At 53.8% G+C, this 20870-nt stretch overlaps 1 protein-coding gene across 4 annotated transcripts; it reads right to left on the bottom strand.

The window, feature by feature from the left end:
• Nucleotides 1–1553: 1553 nt before the first annotated feature.
• NUCB1 (nucleobindin 1) lies at nucleotides 1554–20783 on the bottom strand. 4 transcript variants are annotated; one of them, XM_086690334.1, is made up of 13 exons: nucleotides 20635–20783; nucleotides 20046–20209; nucleotides 16842–16949; nucleotides 14519–14651; nucleotides 10922–11025; nucleotides 7228–7413; nucleotides 6863–6953; nucleotides 4191–4249; nucleotides 3838–3930; nucleotides 3660–3752; nucleotides 3150–3320; nucleotides 2592–2688; nucleotides 1554–2487 (listed from the first exon to the last, which is right to left on the bottom strand). In XM_086690334.1, exons 2-13 carry the CDS (start codon nucleotides 20196–20198, stop codon nucleotides 2375–2377), a joined length of 1401 nt encoding a protein of 466 aa, XP_086546460.1. In that variant the 5' UTR covers nucleotides 20199–20209; nucleotides 20635–20783; the 3' UTR covers nucleotides 1554–2374. The 4 variants fall into 4 exon arrangements, with proteins under 4 accessions (XP_086546460.1, XP_086546462.1, XP_086546461.1 ...); XM_086690336.1 differs by having other exon boundaries at nucleotides 20076–20209; nucleotides 20635–20782; XM_086690335.1 differs by having other exon boundaries at nucleotides 20646–20664.
• Between the last annotated feature and the right edge of the window lie 87 nt (nucleotides 20784–20870).

Here is a 20870-nt window from a genome sequence, read left to right as displayed (position 1 = left end):
AGCCAAAGTCAGACACTTAACCGACTGAGCCACCCAGGCGCCCCTATTCATTAACTCATTTAAAAAAAAATTTTTTTTTTTTAAAGTGATCTCTGTGCCCAACACGGGGCTTGAACTCACGATCCTGAGATCAAGAGTTCCATGCTCTGATTGAGCCAGCCAGACACCCCTCATTAACTCACTTATTCACCAGATTTTTTTTTTTTTTTTTTTTTTAAGCACAGATTCAGTGCCCAAGAGAACTTAACATGATACTTCAGAACATGAACTTTGGATCCAACCTGCCAGCGTTCCAATCCCAGCCCTGCCACTGACCAGCCTGTGGGATCCCAGGCAAGCCACTTAGCTTTCTCTTATTAACTTCATCTGTAGAATCGGGTTGATGAGGGTAATTACCTCGCAGGGTTTTTATGAAGAGGAAATGAACTGCTATTTATAACGGGGGCTCCTGGGGGGCTCGGATGGTTAAGCGTCTGACTCTTGGTTTTGGCTCAGGTCATGAGCTCACCGCTTGTGGGTTCGAGCCCGGCCTGAGGTGCTGCCCTGGCAGCTCGGAGGCCGCAGCCCAGAGCCTCCTTTGGATTCTGTGTCTTCGGATTCTGCGCAAGAGGAGTGGAGCCCCACATCTACTACAGCGGAACTAGGACATTGGGAGAATGTGGTTCCCTGCAGGCCCCGGAGCCACGCTACCTTGGGACGTCTTGTGTTGGGAGATAATACTTTCCCTAGGCTCAGTGCAGAGCCCGATGTGGGGCTCAAACTCACAAATGGTGAGATCATGACCTGAGCCAAGACCAAGAGTCAGACGCTTAACGGACTGTGCCATCCAGGCACCCCTTTTCTAAGCTTTGCGGTCCTTGTGGCTGAGATCCTGCTGAAAGGTGTGTGTGTGTGTGTGTGTGTGTGTGTGTGTGTGTGTGTGTTCACACTGGACACATCAGGAGAGGACAAAAAGATGCCAGGATGTGGCCGCTCAGATACTATGCTTGAATTGAATTTTAAAGAATGAGGAAGACTTGAGGCGCCTGCGTGGCTTAGCGGGTTAAGCGTCTGACTCTTGGTTTCCGCTCAGGTCATGATGTCACGGTTTGGGAGTTCGAGCCCCACATCGGGCTCTGCACTGACCGCAGGGAGCCTGCTTGGGATTCTCTGCCTCCTCTCTCTCTGCCCCTCCCTGCCTTGTGCTGTCTCTTAAAAATAAATGAACTTTAAAAATAAAATAAAACAGGGGCGTCCGGGTGGCTTAGTCGGTTAAGCGTCCGACTTCGGCTCAGGTCATGACCTCGCGGTTTGCGAGTTCGAGCCCTGTGTCGGACTTTGTGCCGACAGCTCGGAGCCTGGAGCCCGCTTCGGATTCTGTGTCTCCCTCTTTCTCTGCCCCTCCCCTGCTCGTGCTCTGTCTCTCTCTACCTCTCAATAATAAATAAACGTTTAAAAAAAAAGTTAAAAAGTAAAATAAAACGACTTAAAAAAAAAAAGAATGAGGAGGACTTTAGCAGGTGAATTGGGGATGGGGCTTCAGAGGGAACAGTATATGCAAAGACACAGAGGCATACATTGTTCCAGAAAGTGTATTTGGATGGAACCGGAGGATAGAGCAGAACTGGGAGCTGTAGGAGATAAGGCCAGAAAAGGGGGGGGGGGGGGGGCGAGGCCTCCCACATGAGGCCGAGGGAGGGGCTGGAACCTGATCCTGGGGCAGAGTTGGCTCCAGGGCCCTTCTGGGGCTGTGGGGGGAAGGGGCAAGGAGCCAAGCAGTCAGGGTGGAGGTGGAGGTGGCTGGAAGCCAGGGTTGCTAGTTATCAGAGCTAATCAGCCCTGCTTAGGATTCTGCTGGCCTTCACACCCAGCCCAGGGGAAGACCCCGCCTTTGAGGCATCGGTGGTCCCACAGAAGGGAGGGAAATCTCTCGAGGGACCACCCAAACTGGGCGGCAGGCAGAATTCCAGCAGCTGTGGGGATGCAGGGTGCCAGCCAGAGTGGCCACAACCTGGGCAGCTGAGGCCTTACCATCTAGGGAGGCAGGCACGAAGCAGACCCTTCCCGGGAGGGAGGGGGCTTCTCTAAGTTGGGGTGACCCAGTGAGGGCCCTGGGCAGAGCTGAGAAGGTAGGTCCTTGGAGGGGATGGGCAAGAAGGGGCCGCAGACTGGGAGGCTGTGAAGGAGGAGGTGCAACACGCTGAGAGACGCGGGCTCAGGAAGCATCGTGTCACATGCCACCCTCCCCTCCCCTACCCCAGTAGGCCACCGGCATATTGCTGGCCCCCAGAGGGGGTGGACTGAGACTCCGCATCTCCCTCGCATCAGCTGCCTCAGTAGGAACCCAGAGTGTCTTGGGGGGTGGGGTGGGGAGTGGGGAGGAGTCCCAGGAGGATCACAGATGCTGGGTATCCAACCGGGGCAGCTCGGGGGGCTGATCGGGAACCTTCTTTTCTGAAGGGTCTACATCCTTCTGGTCACCAGCCGGCGCTGGGACAGGCGCATCATCTGGAAATGGAGGGAGGAAATGGTGGCGGTAGACATCCCAGTGTCTTTCTCCCGCGGACACCGACTGGCTCCCGCCCCGTGCGCCCCAGGGCCCACCAGAGCACCTGTGTCCTGGCTGAACTTGAGCTGTCCCTCAGGGCCAGGGGCTGGGCCGTTCTGGCTTTGCTGCTGCTGTTTCCTTTGTTCCATTTGCAGAACGGCCTGCAAGGGGTGGGGGAGATCGCACAGGCTAGAGGGTAAGGCGGCAGCTTGCTAAGTGGTGAACCAGCCCCTTCTCTATGGGCATCTTTTTTTTTTTTCTCTCACTGAGAGTTGAGCTTCATAACAGTTAAAAAGACCCAGTTCTCCCTCCTCTGGCAGGGCTCGGGTCAGACGCTGGGACAGGGAAGCCTTCCCTGAACCCTGGCTGAGTCTAACCTCCCCCTCTGTTCTTGACGTCTTCCTCCTCCCTTCCTGCTTACAGCCCCACTGCCCTTATCCAATATGGCAGCCACAGAGCTGTCAGGGATGGGGACAACGTCTGCCCTTACTCAAGATGGCGGTCACCACCTGAGGCTCTACCAGTGATCAACACGGGGGGCCACAGGCCTTCCCAGCCTCTGAACACACACGGATAAAGGCCACCAGACTCAGAGGATGGCCCAGCCTCCCTGGCCGGTCACCTGCTGCAGCTCTCTCTTCTGGGCCTCCAGGCGGCCCTGGGAGCGCCCTAGAGCCTCTGTCTCCTGGCTGAGGCGCTGAGCCTTGGCATTCAGCTCTGCCTCCCGGGCGGCCAGCTCCTCCTCAAAACGCCTTAGTTCCTCCTCTGTGTAGGCAGGGTGCATCTCCACTGTCTGCCGGAGAGGGGACAGGGGCCATCAGCAGGGCCATGCCGGCCTTGGCCCACTCACGTTCGAGACGGCGCCACTAACAGAAGGTTTGGGCAAGGCTGGGAGGCCTGGGCCACGCGTGTGGATGGAGGAGACTGAGTGCAAGCCGGAGAGGGGGATAAAGACCCAGAGAAGTGGGGGGAACAGAGACCTAGAGGGGGCACTGAGACAACCCAGAGGCAGAAGGAGGCAGAGACCCATGGTAGGCGAGCAGAGGCCCAGACAGTAAGAGAAGTGGCCAGAGAAGGGTCAGGGCCGGGGGCCAGAGGTATTCAGGACCCAGAGAGTTCCTCAGGTCCTCACCTCCCAGCCTTCCCCGGTGTCCCCGAATTCCTTCCTCTGGGTGGATGCGAGGAACTCCTCCAGGGTCACGAGGCGGTCCTGGTTAGTGTCCACCTACGGAACCAGGGTGACAGAGCTGGGCCTCCCTCCGGCCCTGCCCCCTCCCGCCCCATCCATGGCCCCGGCCCCCTCCTCTCACGTTCTTCATCACGTGCTCCCTCATGCGAAGCCGCTCCTCCTCCATTTCCCTCATGTCATCTTCTTCATTCTTTGGGTCATACACCTTCTCCAGCTGCAGGGTCAAGTGACAGGCAGGACATACTGAGGGGTCCAGGACAACCTCTTCCCTTGGCTACTCCACCTCCTCACTCACACAGACAGGCAACTTCAACTTCCAGCAGCCCTCGGGGCACCTGGCCACGCGCGGCAGCCTCTTTTTGCCGTGGGGGCTGCTGGGAGTTGTCGTTTCCCCTGAATTCACCTCCAGGGGGACCCGAGGGGACGCAAGGCTGACTGGGCATCTTCTGCACCCATGGCTTCCAAGATGCTCACCTCCTTGGTGAAGAGGGCCTCCAGCTCCTGCTCATCCAGGACACCATCACTGTTGATATCTGAGGGGGAGACAACAAAGTATCTTGGGGGACTGCGTACAGGGTGGGTACAGGTGGGGCTAGAGAAGGAATTTGGGGTTGGTGTGGGCTCCGTGTTCAGAGGTCAGGTGTCCCTGGGTCCCCAACGACAGAGTGATATCCTTCCAGCTTCAGCACCCCATTGGCTCATTGCTTGGTCAGCCAGTTCCCTACCAACCAGGGTCCCAGGAATGGAGTAAATGAATGTGGGCTTCACCAGGACTGTTCTTGGGGCAGTTGTCACACAAGACAACTTGATCCCTAACGCCTGGTGATCTGGGCACAGGATCAACTCCCTTGCCCAGGATCCAGGGTGTCAGAGGCCTCTGCCTCCCAGAGAACCAGGCCAGAGGAACCCCTACCTGCCTCTCCGCGTGTACAGCTACAGGGCTCCCGGCTTCTCAGCCACGTGGGCCATGTTCACTGTCTCCCCCCCTCTGCTTACTCAGATCAGCACCCACCCTGGTCCTTCATAGATGGCCAAGAACCCTGACCTTGCAAATCCAGCGCTTAATTTTTTTTAAAGATTTTATTTTTAAGCAATCTTTACACCCAACGTGGGGCTCAAGCTTAAACCCTGAGATCAAGAGTTGCACGCTCCACCGACTGAGCCAGCCAGGTGCCTCGCCAATGGTCAATTTTTAACTCACATTTTACTGGACTTTCTGCCCTTGGCCTCTAGAACATCAAACGCTTTTCTCCAGATGCCCCTCGTTCTCCTTCATTGGCTCTGTCCTCCTCCTGAATGCTACATATTGGTGCACCCCAGGGCTCAGTCCTGGGACCTCTTGTCTAACTAAGCTTCAAGTCCAAAAGTAGGCTTCATGCCCAGCAAGGAGTCCAATGCAGGGCTTGAACTCACGACCCTGAGATCAAGACCTGAGCTGAGATCAAGAGTCAGACGCTCAACCGACTGAGCCACCCAAGGCGCCCGTGAATTTAAATTAAGATAAAAAAATTTCAGTTTATCAGTCCCACTTGTTACATGTCAAGCATTCAGTAGCCACACGTAGCTGGTGGCTGCCATATTGGATGGGACGGGACATTCTCCATCGTTACAAAAATAGTTTGATTGGCCAGCGCTTCTTTAGATGGGTTCCTCCAATCCCTGGGCTTCCAGTGCCATCCACGAGCTGCTTCCACACCTGAATATCTGACTCCCAACTCTCATCTCCACATGACTGTCCAATCGACATCTCCAATTTGACCTGAACGGACACGGTTCCCAACTTCCCCTGCCAAATATGCTTGCTCTTCCCCATCCATCCTTCCAGTTGCTAGGGCCAAATACCTTGGAGTCACCCTTGACTCTTGCTCACTCATACTCCTCATCCAGTCCATCTGTGAATCCCACCAGCTTGACCTTCCAGATAAATCCAGTCTCCAACCATTCTTCCCTACTCCCCATGATGCAGCCACCAGCATCTCCAGCCTTCTCCTGGCTTTGGCCCTGACCCCGCCAGCTGGACTCTGTCAACCCTTAAGGCAGATGGTGTCAGTCCTCTGCTCAACACCCTTTTGCGGTGTCCGATCTCAGAGAGGATAAAATCCAGATTCCTTAACCCAGCTGGAAGGCTTGGAGCAAGCTGGCTGTTACCTTGGAGACCCACGTTCACTCTTCCCTGGGTGTCTGCTGTTCCCGCCACCTAGAACACTCTCCCCCCGAAATGTCTGCAAGGCTCAACCTCACTTCACTGAAGTCTAAGTTCAAACGTCAACTCTCTGGAGCTGCACCGCCCAATAGAGTAGCCACTGGGACACGTGAAATGTAAATGAATAACAATCACATACAATGAGAAATTCAGTTCCTCGGTCGCTGCAACAGCTCGGTAGCCAGATGGGGCACTACATGCTCCAGGCCCTTTAATGGGCAGCTTATGTACAAATTCTAGAGTATCTCACACTCCCTGGTTTCTCAGATTCACTGGAATACGGCGTGATCTATTTGCCTGATCACCGGCTCTGTGAGAGGGGGGACCTTTGTTTTGTTCGCAGCAGTATCCATGGGGTCTCCGTGAAGCTGGGTCTTTAGAGGGAGCTTAGTAAACGTCTGCCGAATGAATCAGCCGTGCCCTGTTAAGCCTTGCTGACCACCTGCAGCCTCTGGGACAGGGTCCTAGGCACATCTGAGGTGGCCTGGCAACCCCAAGCTATGTTTCTAGATGGGAAGAGAATGAAGGGGAAAGTGCCTTTAAACCACCATGGGGAAGGTGCTTCCCAGGTCCCTGGAGGCCTGTTTAATTAGGGAACGGCCCACTGTTGGCAATAGGGTTCCTGGCGGGGACTGGGGCTTCTGGGCTGCTGTGGGAAGGGGGGACCCAGGCCTAGCCAAGCCTGAATTGCTTACTTGGTGGACATCAGCCAGTCCTGAGGACGGAGAAGTCTGGTGTATCCCAGAAAAGAGGCCTAGCTCTTCTATGGAAGATCCTAGCAATGGGGAGGGGTGCAGCCTTCTAGACCAGCAGGAGAGATGGGCTCAGGTCTCTTTGGCCTGCCTAAGCCCCAGTGTCGGAGCTGCCTCCTTAGTATTCAGACCCCAGAAAGGCCAGAGGCTCAGGGTTCAGCCTGGGTCTTGGGGCTCCCTCCCCACCTTACCATGCAATATGAAGAAGGTCTTGGGGTTAAACCTGTTGGGGTCCAATCCATCCAGCTCCTCCCACACCTCCTTCAACTGGGCTTGGCTGCCCTGTGGAAGGGAGAGCCAGGGGCTCATGAGCAAGAAGTCTGGGTCCCCCCCCCCCCATCCCTCAAATGTCATTTTCTTCAAGCAAGCAAGCCAAAAAAAAAAAAAACTCCCTAAAACTACAACGCCCAGCAGCCCCTGGAGTGACTGGGCATATTTAAACGGGCTTTTGGCCTCGGGGCCTGCTGGGAGTTGTAGTTCTTTAGCTACTTGTTCATCTCATGGCGCTTGGAGAGTTGAACTCGGCTGTGGGGTGGGCACAAAAGGGGGTCCTTACAGGTACATTGACTTTGGGATGCTCTCGGTGCCGGCGCTGTTGCTCTTCCAGCTTCCTCTCTGCCTCCTTTCGCTGTTCCTCTCCCAGTGACTCCAGATAACGGCGTCTCTCATGTTCCTTGAGCATCTCGTAGCGTTTGAACTCTTCGTGATGGGCTGCATCATACTGGGCAAGGTCTCGGGTAGCCTGGGGAAAGGCAGACGGTCATTCTCATCTCACTGCCGTACACAGGCCCTAAGTTTCAACCTCCAAATTCCAAGCCCTCAGCCTTGAACCTGGGCAAGGGCCGCCCCGACCTCCATCCAGTCCTGAGTTCCATGTCCTGAGCTCAGTTCTTGATCTCTATGACCCACTCTTGCCTCATAACATAGCCACCTCTATTTGTTCAAAGGAGATTAGGATGGTTACACAAGAATGATTTTTTTTTAAGTTTATTTAAGTAATCTCTACACCTAGCACCAGGGCTCGAACTCACGACCCCAAGATCAAGAGTCACACACTCTTCTGATTGAGACAGCCAAGCACTCCTACACAATAATAACTTTAACCCACCTCTTTCAAGTCCTCCACAATCTCAAGATCTCGGAGGAACAGGGCACCTGGCTGGCTCCATAGGTGGAGCGCGTGACTCTTGACCTGGGGGTTGTGAGTTCAAGCCCCACATTGGGTATAGAGAGCACTTAAAAATAAAATAAAGAAAGGGGCGCCTGGGTAGCTCAGTCAGTTGAGTGTCTGGCTTCGGCTCAGGTCATGATCTCACGGGTCATGGGTTCAAGCCCCGCATTGGGCTCTGTGTTGACAGCTCGGAGCCTGGAGCCTGCTTCGGATTCTGGGTCTCCCTCTCTCTCTCTGCCCTTCCCTCTCAAAAATAAATAGACATTAAAAAAGGAAAAGAAAAGAAAGATCTTGGAGGAATAAGCAATAAGGAACAACATACGAGGCAGACTATGGAGAGCAGCACAGCTAAATGGTAAAGAACCCTGGGTCTCCAATTGTTTTGCCCAGGGTTCAAATCCAGGCTCTGGTGTGTGAACAAATTCCACTAGGCTGTGTGATCTTGGGCAAGTTACTTAGCCTCTCTGCGCCTGTTTCCTCCTCTGTAAGATGGAGAAAGCAATACCACACTGGGTTGAATAGTATCCCCCCACCCCCCAAATTCATGTCTACCCAGAATGTCGGAATGTGAACTTATTTGGAAATAGGACTTTGTAGATGTAATTAGTTACAATGAGGTCCTACCAGACGGGTGTCGGCTCTAAATCCAAATGATTGGTGCCTTTATAAGAAGGGCACAGAGAAGATGCAGAGACACAGGGAGAATGCCATGTGACAATGGAGACAGAGGCCGGAATGATTTGTCTACAAGCTGAAGAGTGCTGGTAGCTTCCGACAGCTGGAAGAGGCAAGGAATAGGTTTCCCCCTAGAGCCTTTAAAGAGAATAGCTCCGCCAAAAACAAGGTTTTAGCTCAGGGATACTGATTTTGGACTTCTGACCTCCAGAACTGAGAGAGGATACATCTTTGTTGTTTTTTAATTTTTAAAAAAAATTTTAAGTCATCTCTACACCCAACGTAGGACTCGAGAACTCATGACTCCCAGATCAAGAGTCGCATGTTCTAAGGACTGAGCCAGCCAGGTGCCCTACATTTCTGCGGCTTTAAGCCACAGAGTCTGTGGCAATTTGTTATGACAGCCACGGCAAACTAACACACCCGATAAGGTCCTTCCTGGCTTCTGATCTATATTATAAGATGATAATTTCAAGTTGTTTTCAGCTACGAAGTTTGCGGTAATTTATTCGTGGGCAGCGCAGGAAACTAACACAGCTGTTATGTGGGGAACAGAGCACTGCAGGGTTCTCAACCCGGGGAGATTGGCCCACAGGACACCACTGTCAAAGGCTGAGGGCATTTTTGGATGCCACAACGGGGGTAGGTCTACAGGTGCCTAGTAGGTAGAGACCAGGGATGCAGCCAAACATCATACAACGGGGGCGCCTAGGTGGCTCAGTCAGTTGAGTGTCCAAGTTTGGTTCAGGTCATGATCTCGCAGTTCATGGGTCTGAGCCCTGCATCGGGCTCAGTGCTGACAGCTTGGAGCCTGGAGCCTGCTTCGGATTCTGTGTCTCCCTCTCTCTCTGCCTCTCCCCTGCTTGCACTCTGTCTCTCTCTCTCTCTGTCTCAAAAATAAATATAAGCATTAAAAAAAATTTTTGGGGGGCGCCTGGGTGGCGCAGTCGGTTGAGCGTCCGACTTCAGCCAGGTCACGATCTCGCGGTCCGTGAGTTCGAGCCCCGCGTCAGGCTCTGGGCTGATGGCTCAGAGCCTGGAGCCTGTTTCCGATTCTGTGTCTCCCTCTCTCTCTGCCCCTCCCCCGTTCATGCTCTGCCTCTCTCTGTCCCAAAATAAATAAATAAACGTTGAAAAAAAAATTTTTTTTGTTAACATACAATGCACAAGACTTCTCCCACAACAAAAGATTATTCAGCCCCAAATGTCAAGAGTGCTAGGTTGAAAAGTCTGGCTGGTGAACTTGGAAGGCAGAAGCAAGGAGCCCAGTGAGGAACTGGCGATGAGAAATGATGGGAATTAAAACTAGGAGATGACTGGGGGCCTGGAGAAAATGGACAGTGTCTGGAATGTTCTAGAAATATGTGGCAAAAACATCCCTCAGGGACGGAGTCCAATGCTGCATGGACTCAAACGGCTGCTGCTATTATCTTCACGGCCACTAGATGGAGCTCCAGTAGGCCAGAAAAACGGGGCTCAGGCCAGGAGGAGGGTGGGGGCTTTGCGCTGGGGGTGTTGGGGACTTGCCGAAGAAAGAGGAGGAGGGGAGAGGCAGGGGCAGGTCTGGGCATCCCCTTCCACTCCCCAACCCCGTGGCCCTTGGCCTTCCTCATGAGGCTGGGCTCGAGATCCCATTTCTCAGATAAGGTCTCTATTACTTCTGTGCCTGCTGTAGCAAATTATCATAAATTTGGAGCCTTAAAACAATACACATTTAGGGGTACCTGGCTGGCTCCGCCGGTAAAGTGGAGGACTTTTGATTTCAAGGCTGTGAGTTCAAGCCCCACACTGGGTGTGGAGAAGAAAGAAAGAAAGAAAGGAAGGAAGAAAGAACAATAGGGGCACCTGGTGACTCAGTCGGGCGACTTCAGCTCGGGTCATGACCCCACAGTTTGTGGGTTCGAGTCCCATGTCAGGCTCTGTGCTGACAGCTCGGAGCCTGGAGCCTGCTTTGGATTGTGTGTCTCCTTCACTCTCTGTCCCTCCCCTGTTCACTCTCTCTCTCTCTCTCAAAAATAAAGAAACATTAAAAAAAAGAAAAAAGAAAAAAAAGAAAAAGGATGTGTAGGGTGTGACGTCTTTGGTGCGGGGGGGCCATTGTTCTGCCTCCCACAAGGACACAGAGGAGACAGCCCCACGCCCCCCACCCTCACAAGTCATAGGGGAAGGACGAGCCAAGGAGGGATTTGAATCCGGGTCTGAATGGAGCCAAGCCCACCTGCCTGTATCTGTTTTCCCAGAGAGAATCTGGGGAGGCCTTTTGGGCACCACCCGGCCCTCTGCAGCCACCGGCCTCACAGAACACCAGGCAGGGGTGAGCGGGCTCACGTCCCAGGCTCCCTTCCCTGCTCCCCTTCCACAAAGCCTCCTTCAGTCCTCTGCCTGTCGGCCCCTTCACGGCTACCGTCTGGATCAGCAGCTCTAGGTCCCGAGCCTCGAATGTGTGCTGATTCTGAGGGTCCAGGTGTTCAAACTGCTTCAGGAGGCTCAAGTGATCCAACTGTACATCTGGATGAGGGAGAGGTATTAAAAAAAACAAAACAACAACGACAAAAACTCAAAAAGAACACCTCATGGAACGTTCTTGCTTTTAAAATCCCTACCCTGGGCTAGATGTGCTCTAAAGGAAGTCAGCTTAAAATAACAATAACCATAATAATAACTAACACGTATCGGGGCGCCTGGGTGGCTCAGTCGGTTGGGCGTCCTGACCCTTGATTTCGGCTCAGGTCACAGATCTCACGGTTCGCGAGTTTAAGCCCTGCATCAGGCTCTGCACTGACTGTGCTCTGCCTGCTTGAGATTCTCTCTCTCTCCCTCGCTCTCTGCCCCTCCCATGCTTTCTCTCTTTCTCTCTCTCAAAAATAAACATTTAAAAAAAAAAAAAAAAAAAAAGAGAGAGCCCAGAGAAACAATGTCCCGGCACAGGGAAATGCATGGAGCCAAGGTCCAGAGGTGGCCGGGGTGTGTTGTTAAAACTAAAAAACACTGACATGAGAGGATGAGGGAGAGGGCGCCTGTGAAGGGAGGGGCAGAGGAGCAGAGATGGCTGTGGGCTTGGTCCTACAAGCACTGGGGAGCCATGGTGGGTTCTAAGCAGAGGAAGGACAGGACTTGGGTTAGGTGCCGTGGTGGGCTGGGTAACGGCCCCCACGATGCCCACGCCCTAATCCCAGAACCTGTGAGCACGTCACATGGCAAAAGGGACTTTGCAGCCGGGATTAAATCAAGGATCTTGGGATGGGGAGACCACCCCTAACTGCCCAGGGGACCCTATGGCATCATAAGGGTCCCTATACGTGGGAGGCAGAGGCAGACCCGACCACAGGAGAAGACTGCGAGACTGAACACAAATGTGACACGGCTGGCTGGCTCTGAAGACAGAAGAGGAGGCCACCTGCCAAGGAAGGCCGCGGGAGCAGCTGGACAAAGCAAGGCAGCAGGCCCTCCCCTAGAGCCTCTGGAAGCAGCGCAGCCCTGCAGACGCCTCGATTTTCGCCCCGTGACACTGATTTTAGTCTGATCTCCAAACCCGTGTGTGTCGTTTGAAGCCACTCGTTGTGCTAATCTGCTACGGTGGCCACGGGAGACCAACACGGGTGTTAGCAGCACCCCACTGGCTGCCGTGCGGGAAACAGAACAAAAAGCCAGCGCGGCGGCAGGGGGCCCGGGGAGGAGGCGACCATGGGGCTCCAGGCAGGGCCCGAGGGGCGGCAACGGACGTGAGAAGCGGTCAGATTCTGGAGATGCCCTGAGCTGGTGAAGGGACAAGAGTCGAAGCGCGCGGCGTAGTGCAAGGGACACAACAAGCCGCCAATTCACAGGCGGGATTTTTTCCCATTAGTGACGAGGGGACGTCTGGTTTCCTGGAGAGCAAATCGGACTCTGAAACTATACTAATTAAAACAGCACGACAGGGGCGTCTGGGTGGCTCAGTCGTTAAACATCTGACTTCGACTCAGGCCATGATCGCACGGTTCATGAGTTTCAGCCCCGCGTTGGGCTCTGTGCCGACAGGGCCTGCTTGAGATTCTCTCTCTTTCCCTCCCTCTCCCTCTCTCTCTCTGCCTCTCAAAATAAAGAAATTAATTACATTAAGTAGCAAATAAAATACACAAATAAAACCGAAGGACGGAGAAGGCGTGGGTGCATAGTGTGGAGGAGGCTGTCGGGTCACCTTCGAGATCTGGGACCCGCCTGGTACCCAGCACACGGTAGGACTCAAGGCATGTTTGGAGGATGGATAAATGGAGGCAGACAGAAATGAAAACAAAGTTCAGTTGTCCCGTTGACCCTCAACGCCATCCACGCCATCCGCCGATGCCCGCCATCCCCGTCCGGAACATGGGAGCCTCAGGGGGTGTCAGGAAACGAAAGGAGAGGCGTGGGTGAATCTCAGTAAAAGGGCCACGTTCTTACACTTAGCGACAGGCGGGAAGCTGTCCGAGCGGCGCCAGAACACCACAAAGCTACGGGAAGTATAACACCACGGCCCGTCATGGCCAAAGCGGGCAACCACCGAGGAGCCCATCAACTGATGAATGGAGAAACCCCGGTGTGGTCTATGCACACCGTGGAATATTACTTGGCCCTAAAAAGGAACAAAGGGCCGATACGTGCTACGTTTCGGCTGAACTTGAAAACATTATGAAAGAAGCCGGGCGCAAAAGGTCACAGATGGCATGATTCCATTTATGTGAAATGTCCAGGAATAGGCGAATCCAGAGAGACAGGAAGTAGGTTACTGGTTGCAGGGGCTGGGTGGGGGGTGATAGCTGAGGAGTTCGGGGTTTCTTCTTGGGGGCGATTACAACGTCCCAAAATTGACTTGGGTGATGGTTGTATATACCTGTGAATATACTAAAAGCCCATGAATTGTACCTATTAACTGGGTAAACTATACGACATATGAGTTACATTTCAATAAAGCTATTAAAAGAAATAGTGTGTGGGGGGGTGCCTGGGTGGCTGTTGGTTAAGCATCTGATTTTGGCTCAGGTCACGATCTCAGGGTTTGTGAGTTCGAGCCCCACGTCAGGTTCTGCGCTGACAGCTCAGAGCCTGGAGCCTGCTTCAGATTCTGTGTGTCCCTCTCTCTCTCTGCTCCACCCTGCTTGTGCACTTACTCTCTCTCAAAAATAAATAAATAAACATTTAAAAAAAAAAAAAAGAAATTGGGTGGGATCTTGGAATCTAAAACTGCCTCTCTCCTCCAGGTACGTTTTTTTTTTTTCTTTCTTTTTTCCAACCAAATCATTAGACTATAAAATATAGTCTCAGATACAAATGCCTACAAATTAGAATCACGCCAGCTGGGGAGATAGAGAATAACAGAGCAAGGAAAAATACAGTGCACCCTTTGAAACTTCCTGACTTTGATCACTGCATTGTGGTTATGCAGGACCATGTGGCCGTTCAGAGGAAAATCACATTGAAAAAGGGGGGAGAAAGAGATACAGTCTGCAAGGAACTGGCGAATGTCGCTGAAAGGCAAATAGAACAAAAGCTAATAACTGGAGAATCCAGGTCAAGGGTATTCAGGGACTTTGCGCACTATGCTTGCAACTTTTTTTCTGGAAGTTTGAAGTTACATCAAAATTTTGAATGACCATGGTTTTTTAAAATAAAAATTAAAAAAAAACCCAAAAGACTGAAAACAAAAAACCCGGGTGGCTCAGTCGGTTGAGTGTCCGACTTCCCCTCAGGTCATGATCGCGCATGCATGGGTTTGAGCCCCGGCATAGACAGCTCAGAGCCAGGAGCCTGCTTCAGATTCTGTGTCTCCCTCTCTCTCTGCCACTTCCCTGCTCATGCACTGTCTCTCTCTGTCTCTCCAAAAACAAAACATTAAAAAAAAAAAAAAAATTAAAAAAACAAAAAACTAAATAAACCCACCAAGCAGTTATGTTAGCGGTAGAATGTTCTAGAAAGAAAACTCGATCCCTCTTCTATGTGTATTATGGGGCAGGGAGGCCATCCCACCCTACCTGCCCCTGCTTACTGGGCTCCTGCTCGGCGTCCATCTTGGCCTTGAGGAGCATCCGCAGCCGGGACACCTCTTGCCGCTTCAGCTCGTCCAGCTTGGTGCGGACATGATGGCTGACAAAGTCCAGCTCCCGGCTCAGCTTTCCACTCTGCCCGAATAGGGACGAGACACTGGTCAGGCTGGGAGCCTGGGAGGGGGCACACTGGGAGGCCTCATCCTTTCTCTGCCCTCTCCGGAACTTTCTACCAGCTTTTGGATGCTGGAAAGCTTATAGACCCATACCTGCCCCCAGAGCCTCCGACATAAAATCCCAACCCCTCAGCCTGGCATTTGAGGCCATGCCCACCTCTGTAGCCCCATCTCCCATCATCCATCAAATCGCACTTCCTTCCGGCAACACTAACGGGGCATCGGCGCCTACACTCAAGGCTCCTTCCCACCTCTTGGCCTTTGCACACGCTGGTTGGTCCCTCTGCCTAGGATTCTCTTCTGCCACCACTTTTCAAGTCTAAGCAGATCCTCACTGCTCTTCACAATTCAAAGGGCGGGGGGCGCCTGGGTGGCTCAGTCGGTGAAGCGTCCGACTTCAGCTCAGGTTATGAACTCATGACTCGTGAGTTCGAGCCCCCCGTCGGGCTCTGTGCTGACAGCTCAGGGCCTGGAGCCTGCTTCGGATTCTATGCCCTCTCTCTCTGCCCCTCCCCCACGCACGCTGTCTCTGTCTCTCTCAAATAAATAAATAAATAAACTTAAAAACAAACAAACAAAAACCCTCAAAACAGATGGCACCTCCCTTGGAAAGAAGCCCCCCCCCCACTAACTCCCTGTCCCCCAATACACACACCCCTGAATAGGGTGCCTTCCCTGAGCCCCCTTGACTGTCACTACAGATTATGTCTGTTTCCCAGAGTCAACCCCACCCCTCTCCGCTCAAGGCCCCCAAACCTCCCCAGTGCCCACAGGACAGAACCCCTGTCTCAATAAAATCTCAATTTATTGAGAGAGACAGAGTGCAAATGGGGGAGGGGCAGAGAGGGAGGGAGACCCAGAATCCCACGCAGGCTCCGAGCTGTCAGCACAGAGCTCGACGCGGGGCTCGGACCCACGGATCCTGAGATCGTGACTTGAGCTGAGGTCGGACTCTTCACCGACTGAGCCACCCGGGCGTCCCCGACTACTTCATTTGTACACACAGTTCCCACTGTCTGAAATGCCACCGCCCCACCCCCCCACCGCAACTCTACACCACAGACCTTCCCACTGAGACTTTATACCTCACTTGGGGGCATCCATTTTCTAGAAACCCTCTCTCACTTGTCAGACTGGCCTTGGCCCTCCCTGAGGCCTCCCCAGCACCCTCTACGATCTGTCATTGCTCAGCCCGCTTTCTCAGTCACTCGAGACTCACACGGTCTCTCCAGCCCGCCTGGGGCGTGGCCCTCGAGAGGCAGCAGTGACAGTCATATTAACCTCAGCCAGTGAAGCATCTACTATGGGTCAAGCCCTGTGCCGGACTCCCTGAGTCTGTCCCCTAATCCTGCCTACAACCTCATTTTACAGCTGGGTAAACTGAGGCCCGGGCGGAGACGCCACTTGTCCCAGGGCCCTCAAACAGCGACTGGTACCAGATCATGTCTCCCCACATCCTTTTCCTGCTCTGGACCTCAACACTGGAGCGGAGAGGTGCCTGGGTGGCTCAGTCGGTCACGCGTCCGACTCTTGGCATCGGCTCAGGTCATGATCTCGCGGTTTCGTGAATTCGCGCCCCACGTTCGGCTCTGCGCGGACCCCACGGAGCCTGCCTGGGATTCCGTCTCCCTCTCTCTCTCTGCCCCTCCCCAGCTCGTGCACTCTCTGACTCTCTTAAAATAAATAAACTTTAAAAAAAAAAAAAAAATGAGGATTACCTCAGTTCCTCGGGAGGCCTTCCGCGAGCTAGAGGTGGTGCTAGCTAGTGCCCCCAACATGTCCAGGGTTTGAATTCTTCCCGAGCAGAACGCACGACACTGAACATTCCGGGGAACCAGCACTCACACGGCAGGTCCGAGGACCGCTACCCCGCATGCCTCAGCCCTTTGTGCGTCTTACCCTTGGATGATCCTAACCCGAGCCCTGTCATGCAGGTTCTAGTTCTAACCCTCGGTTTTACAGATGGGGAAACCGAGGCACCGCGAGGGGCGGTCACACAGCATGTAACGGAGCCTGCGCCCTCTGCAACTATGCTTAACCACACGTTCTGTGGCCCCTTGAGAGAATCCAGTCCGTTCCTGGACTCTGTCCTCCGAGCGTGCACCCTGCCTCCTCTTCCCCGCCCAACCTGGCTCGCGCCCAGCCGCACCTTGATATCCTCGGCGTTGGCAGCCTGCAGCTTCTCGCGGAAATGCCCATCTGTCTCCAGCACATTGATGACTTCCTGGAGATACCGATGGTAGTAGAGGCCTGTGTCCTAAGGCAACAAGAACGAACATAGCAGCCCAGCCTTCACCCTTCTCCGGCTCCTCCCTGCAGGTAGGACCCAGGCCCCGCTCGCCTGGGCACCTGCTGAAGGACCCAGAGACACCCTGCTTGGAGCAAGGGGCAGGCCTGCGCCGTGGCACAGAGGCTCTGGGGCCAGCCGACCCCAGTTCCAATCCCCATCTGCTCTGTAACCCCAGGCAAACAGCCCGATCTTCGGGGCCACGGCTCTCCTCTCTTCCCAGGCCTGCAGTGGAGACGAAGTGAAAATCACGTGGGTAGATACCCAGCCCCAACACCGAGCACAGAGTGGGTGCTTAGAGTGGACACACCAGTATTTGTTCGCAAGTGAAATATACCCTCATTCATCATTCATCAAGCGCTCACCGAGCCCCTACCGCGTGCCAGGCACTGGTACAGGGGATATAACTGAACAACTGAACAAGACAGACAAAAACCGCTAGGCTCCTGGACCCAGACCTGCCCCTTGTAGATGGCCAGCACACTCTTCTCCCCGGGCCTCACTCTTCCGTTTTAAAATAGGCAATAAGGGGCACCTGGGTGGCTCAGTCGGTTAAGCTTCTGTCTTTGGCTCAGGTCATGATCTCGTGGTTTGTGAATCTGAGCCTTGGCATAGGGCTCTCTGATGCGAGCACAGAGCCTGCTTCAGATCCTCTGTCCCCCTCTCTCTCTGCCTCTCTCCCGCTTGCATGCTCTCGCTCTCTCAAAAATAAATAAACATTAAAAAAAATTAGGCGGGGTGACTGGGTGGCTCAGTTGGTTAAGCATCCGGTTTTTGATTTCGGCTCAGGTCATGATCCCACAGTTTGTGGGATCGATCCCAGGTTGGGCTCTGTGCTAACACCACGGAGCCTGCTTGGGATTCTCTCTCTCTGCCCCTCCCTCCCCCATCTCAAAATAAATGAATAAACATTTTTTAAAAACAGGCAATAAATTGGGGCATCTGAGTGACTCAGTCGGTTGAGCCCCCTGACACTTGATTTCGGCTCAGGTCATGATCTCACCGTTTGCGAGATCAAGCCCCACACCAGGCTCTCTGCTGTCAGCGCAGAGCCCGTTTCAGATCCTCTCCCCACCCCCACCACTCCCCTACTCACACGTACGCTCTCTCTCTCTCTTAAAAATACATAGGGGTGGGGCGCCTGGGTGGCGCAGTCGGTTAAGCGTCCGACTTCAGCCAGGTCACGATCTCGCGGTCCGTGAGTTCGAGCCCCGCGTCAGGCTCTGGGCTGATGGCTCAGAGCCTGAAGCCTGTTTCCGATTCTGTGTCTCCCTCTCTCTCTGCCCCTCCCCCGTTCATGCTCTGTCTCTCTCTGTCCCAAAAATAAATAAATGTTGAAAAAAAAAATTAAAAAAAAAAAAAATACATAGGGGCACCTGGGTGGCGCAGTCGGTTAAGCCTCCGACTTCAGCCAGGTCACGATCTCGCGGTCCGTGAGTTCGAGCCCCGCGTCAGGCTCTGGGCTGATGGCTCAGAGCCTGAAGCCTGTTTCCGATTCTGTGTCTCCCTCTCTCTCTGCCCCTCCCCCGTTCATGCTCTGTCTCTCTCTGTCCCCAAAATAAATAAACGTTGAAAAAAAAAATTCTTAAAAAAAAAAAATACATAAACATTGGGGTGCCTGGGTGGCTCACTCGGTTAAGCCTCTGACTTCGGCTCAGGTCATGGTCTTGCCGTTCACGGGTTTGAGCCCCACATCTGGCTCTGTGCTGATAGCTCAGAGCCTGGAGCCTGCTTGGGATTCTGTCTCCCTCTCTCTCTGCCCCTCCTCTACTGGCGCTCTGTCTCTCTCTCAAAAATAAATAAACATTGAGAATAATAAATAAGATGAACATTAAAAAAAGAGAGAGAGGGGCGCCTGGGTGGCGTAGTCGGTTAAGCGTCCGACTTCAGCCAGGTCACGATCTCGCGGTCCGTGAGTTCGAGCCCCGCGTCGGGCTCTGGGCTGATGGCTCAGAGCCTGGAGCCTGTTTCCGATTCTGTGTCTCCCTCTCTCTCTGCCCCTCGCCCGTTCATGCTCTGTCTCTCTCTGTCCCAAAAATAAATAAATGTTGGAAAAAAAAATTTAAAAAAAAAAAAAATAAATAAAAAAAATAAAATAATAAAATAAAAAAAGAGAGAGAGTACCCACCGAAACTCTGAATAATCTACCCCCAGGCTCACTCTGCTCTGGTCACACTGGCCACCTCCATGCCCTTCTACTTGCTCTGCTGTCCCCACCACACAGCCTTTGCTCAGGCTGTTCCCTCTGCCTGGAATGTTGTTCCCTGCACTTCAGATTTCAGCTCGTGACCCTTCCTCCTTGACTATCACACTGATGTCCATTCTCAGGGAGGCCCAATGTCTTCCTGGTCTGTGATGGCCCAGGGCTCGTGTTAGCACTGTGTCTGGCCCACAGGAGGTGCTCAAGAAACGTGTGCAATGAATGAAGGGAAAGGGAAGTCAAAGGTGACCTTCTGGGCCTGCAAAGATTTCACCAAGCAGAGGCCTAACTCACAAGGTCTGGACTGCCACACAGGAGCACGGGATGATATGTTCCAGAGACAGTAACGTGCTCTTTACTGATAGGTGCTATGTGCGGATTCAGGCCACAAATCAGGGCACTGGCCTTGAGGATCTTTAAAGTTCCAAATTCCCTAAGAGAGAAGGTTTCCTAGCATTTGATAAACACATGTTGGAATTAACACATGGGCGGTTTACCCGTCCCTTCCCAGGAGCTCCATGAACTGAGAACACCTCAGTTGGCTAACATCACCTGCCCCAGGTGCTACTGGGAAATGTAGTTCTTTTTTCCCCTCCATTCCTGCTTGAGAGCAGAGGGGCTTAAAACAACAGAGGTTTAGGTAGGGGGTAATGCAGATTTGCCACTTAAAATCTGACCTGATTTCCCACACCTCAGGGCCAGGGACTTAGAAATATGCAGTCCCCCCCCCCCCCCAAGTTTTTCACCACGTCAAAGCCCAGGCGACTGCAAAGAATGTCAGGCAAACTTCAAGCTGCGTCCCTGGGGGAAGTATCCACCCAGGGGCGACGGGGATCCGCGGGAATTGTAGTACCACTTGCAAACACCTGGCTGGAGAGGAGGGCAGGGCCACTCACGGGGCTCTCGGTCGCAGGGCTCTCCTGCTGGGGCGTCCCCCACTCCAGGGGCACCGCCAGAACAGCGCGCAGCAGCAGCAGCGGTAGCAGGAGAAGGACTGCGCGGGGCCCGGAGGAAGGCATGACGACGTGGCCTGTGGGGGGCAGAGGGGTGGACGTCTGTCCCAAGTCGCCTACTCCCCTGGACCCAGGAGTCTGGGCCCCCAGCATTCCCCCCCCCCCCCCCCCGCCATCTAAGAGTCAAGACTCAAAGCGTCTCGTTTCCCGAGACACAGGATTCCGAACCTCCAGTTCCTCCTTCCTTAGACCCAGGAGTCCTGGCTCCCAGCACCCAGCCTCTTCGCTCAGACTCAGGAATCCGGGATCTCAGTCCCCTTCGCCAGAACCGAAGGTTCAGAACCACCCCCCGCCCCCCCCGCCCCCCCGCAGCCTCCTCTTCTGCCAGGATCTACAAATACTGGTGCCCAGTCCATCCTTCCCGAAACCCAGTTTTCCAGCCCTCTGGGCCCCTTCCTACCGCTCCTCCCAGGACCCCATCTGGGACGCCCCAGCCCCTCACCTTTCCCTCACCGCAGAGGGCGTTTTCCCGGGCTCGGACCTCCGGTGCGTTCGGGTGATTTCCCCCCTAGACCACGCCCACTTTCCCGCAGAGGACCCGCCCTCGGCGGCCTGATTGGTCCGCGCTGGCTTCAGTCCCCTTGGTCCCTGTCTAGGGGCCCGCCCCTTGTAGAAGTCGCTAGCCTGTTCTCGAAAAGCTCTCCTCCTTTCTCGGAAGCTCTTACCTCTTGACCCCGC

This window comes from Puma concolor, chromosome E2, assembly GCF_028749965.1.
Source record: "Puma concolor isolate L17-30 chromosome E2, mPumCon1.1.hap2, whole genome shotgun sequence".
In the NCBI taxonomy this organism is placed as follows: Eukaryota; Metazoa; Chordata; class Mammalia; order Carnivora; family Felidae; genus Puma; species Puma concolor.
This window is presented reverse-complemented; position numbering and strand designations above follow the sequence as displayed.

Bases quoted from the DNA above. Each gene is read 5' to 3' on its own strand.
- NUCB1 (XM_086690334.1), bottom strand. From the start codon at position 20,198: ATGCCTTCCTCCGGGCCCCGCGCAGTCCTTCTCCTGCTACCGCTGCTG. The intron at 6,954-7,227 runs GTAAGGACCCCC...TCCCTTCCACAG, and splicing joins ATCCCAAAGTCAATGTACCT to GGCAGCCAAGCCCAGTTGAA. The intron at 4,250-6,862 runs GTAAGGTGGGGA...TCTCCCCCTCAG, and splicing joins GACCTTCTTCATATTGCATG to ATATCAACAGTGATGGTGTC.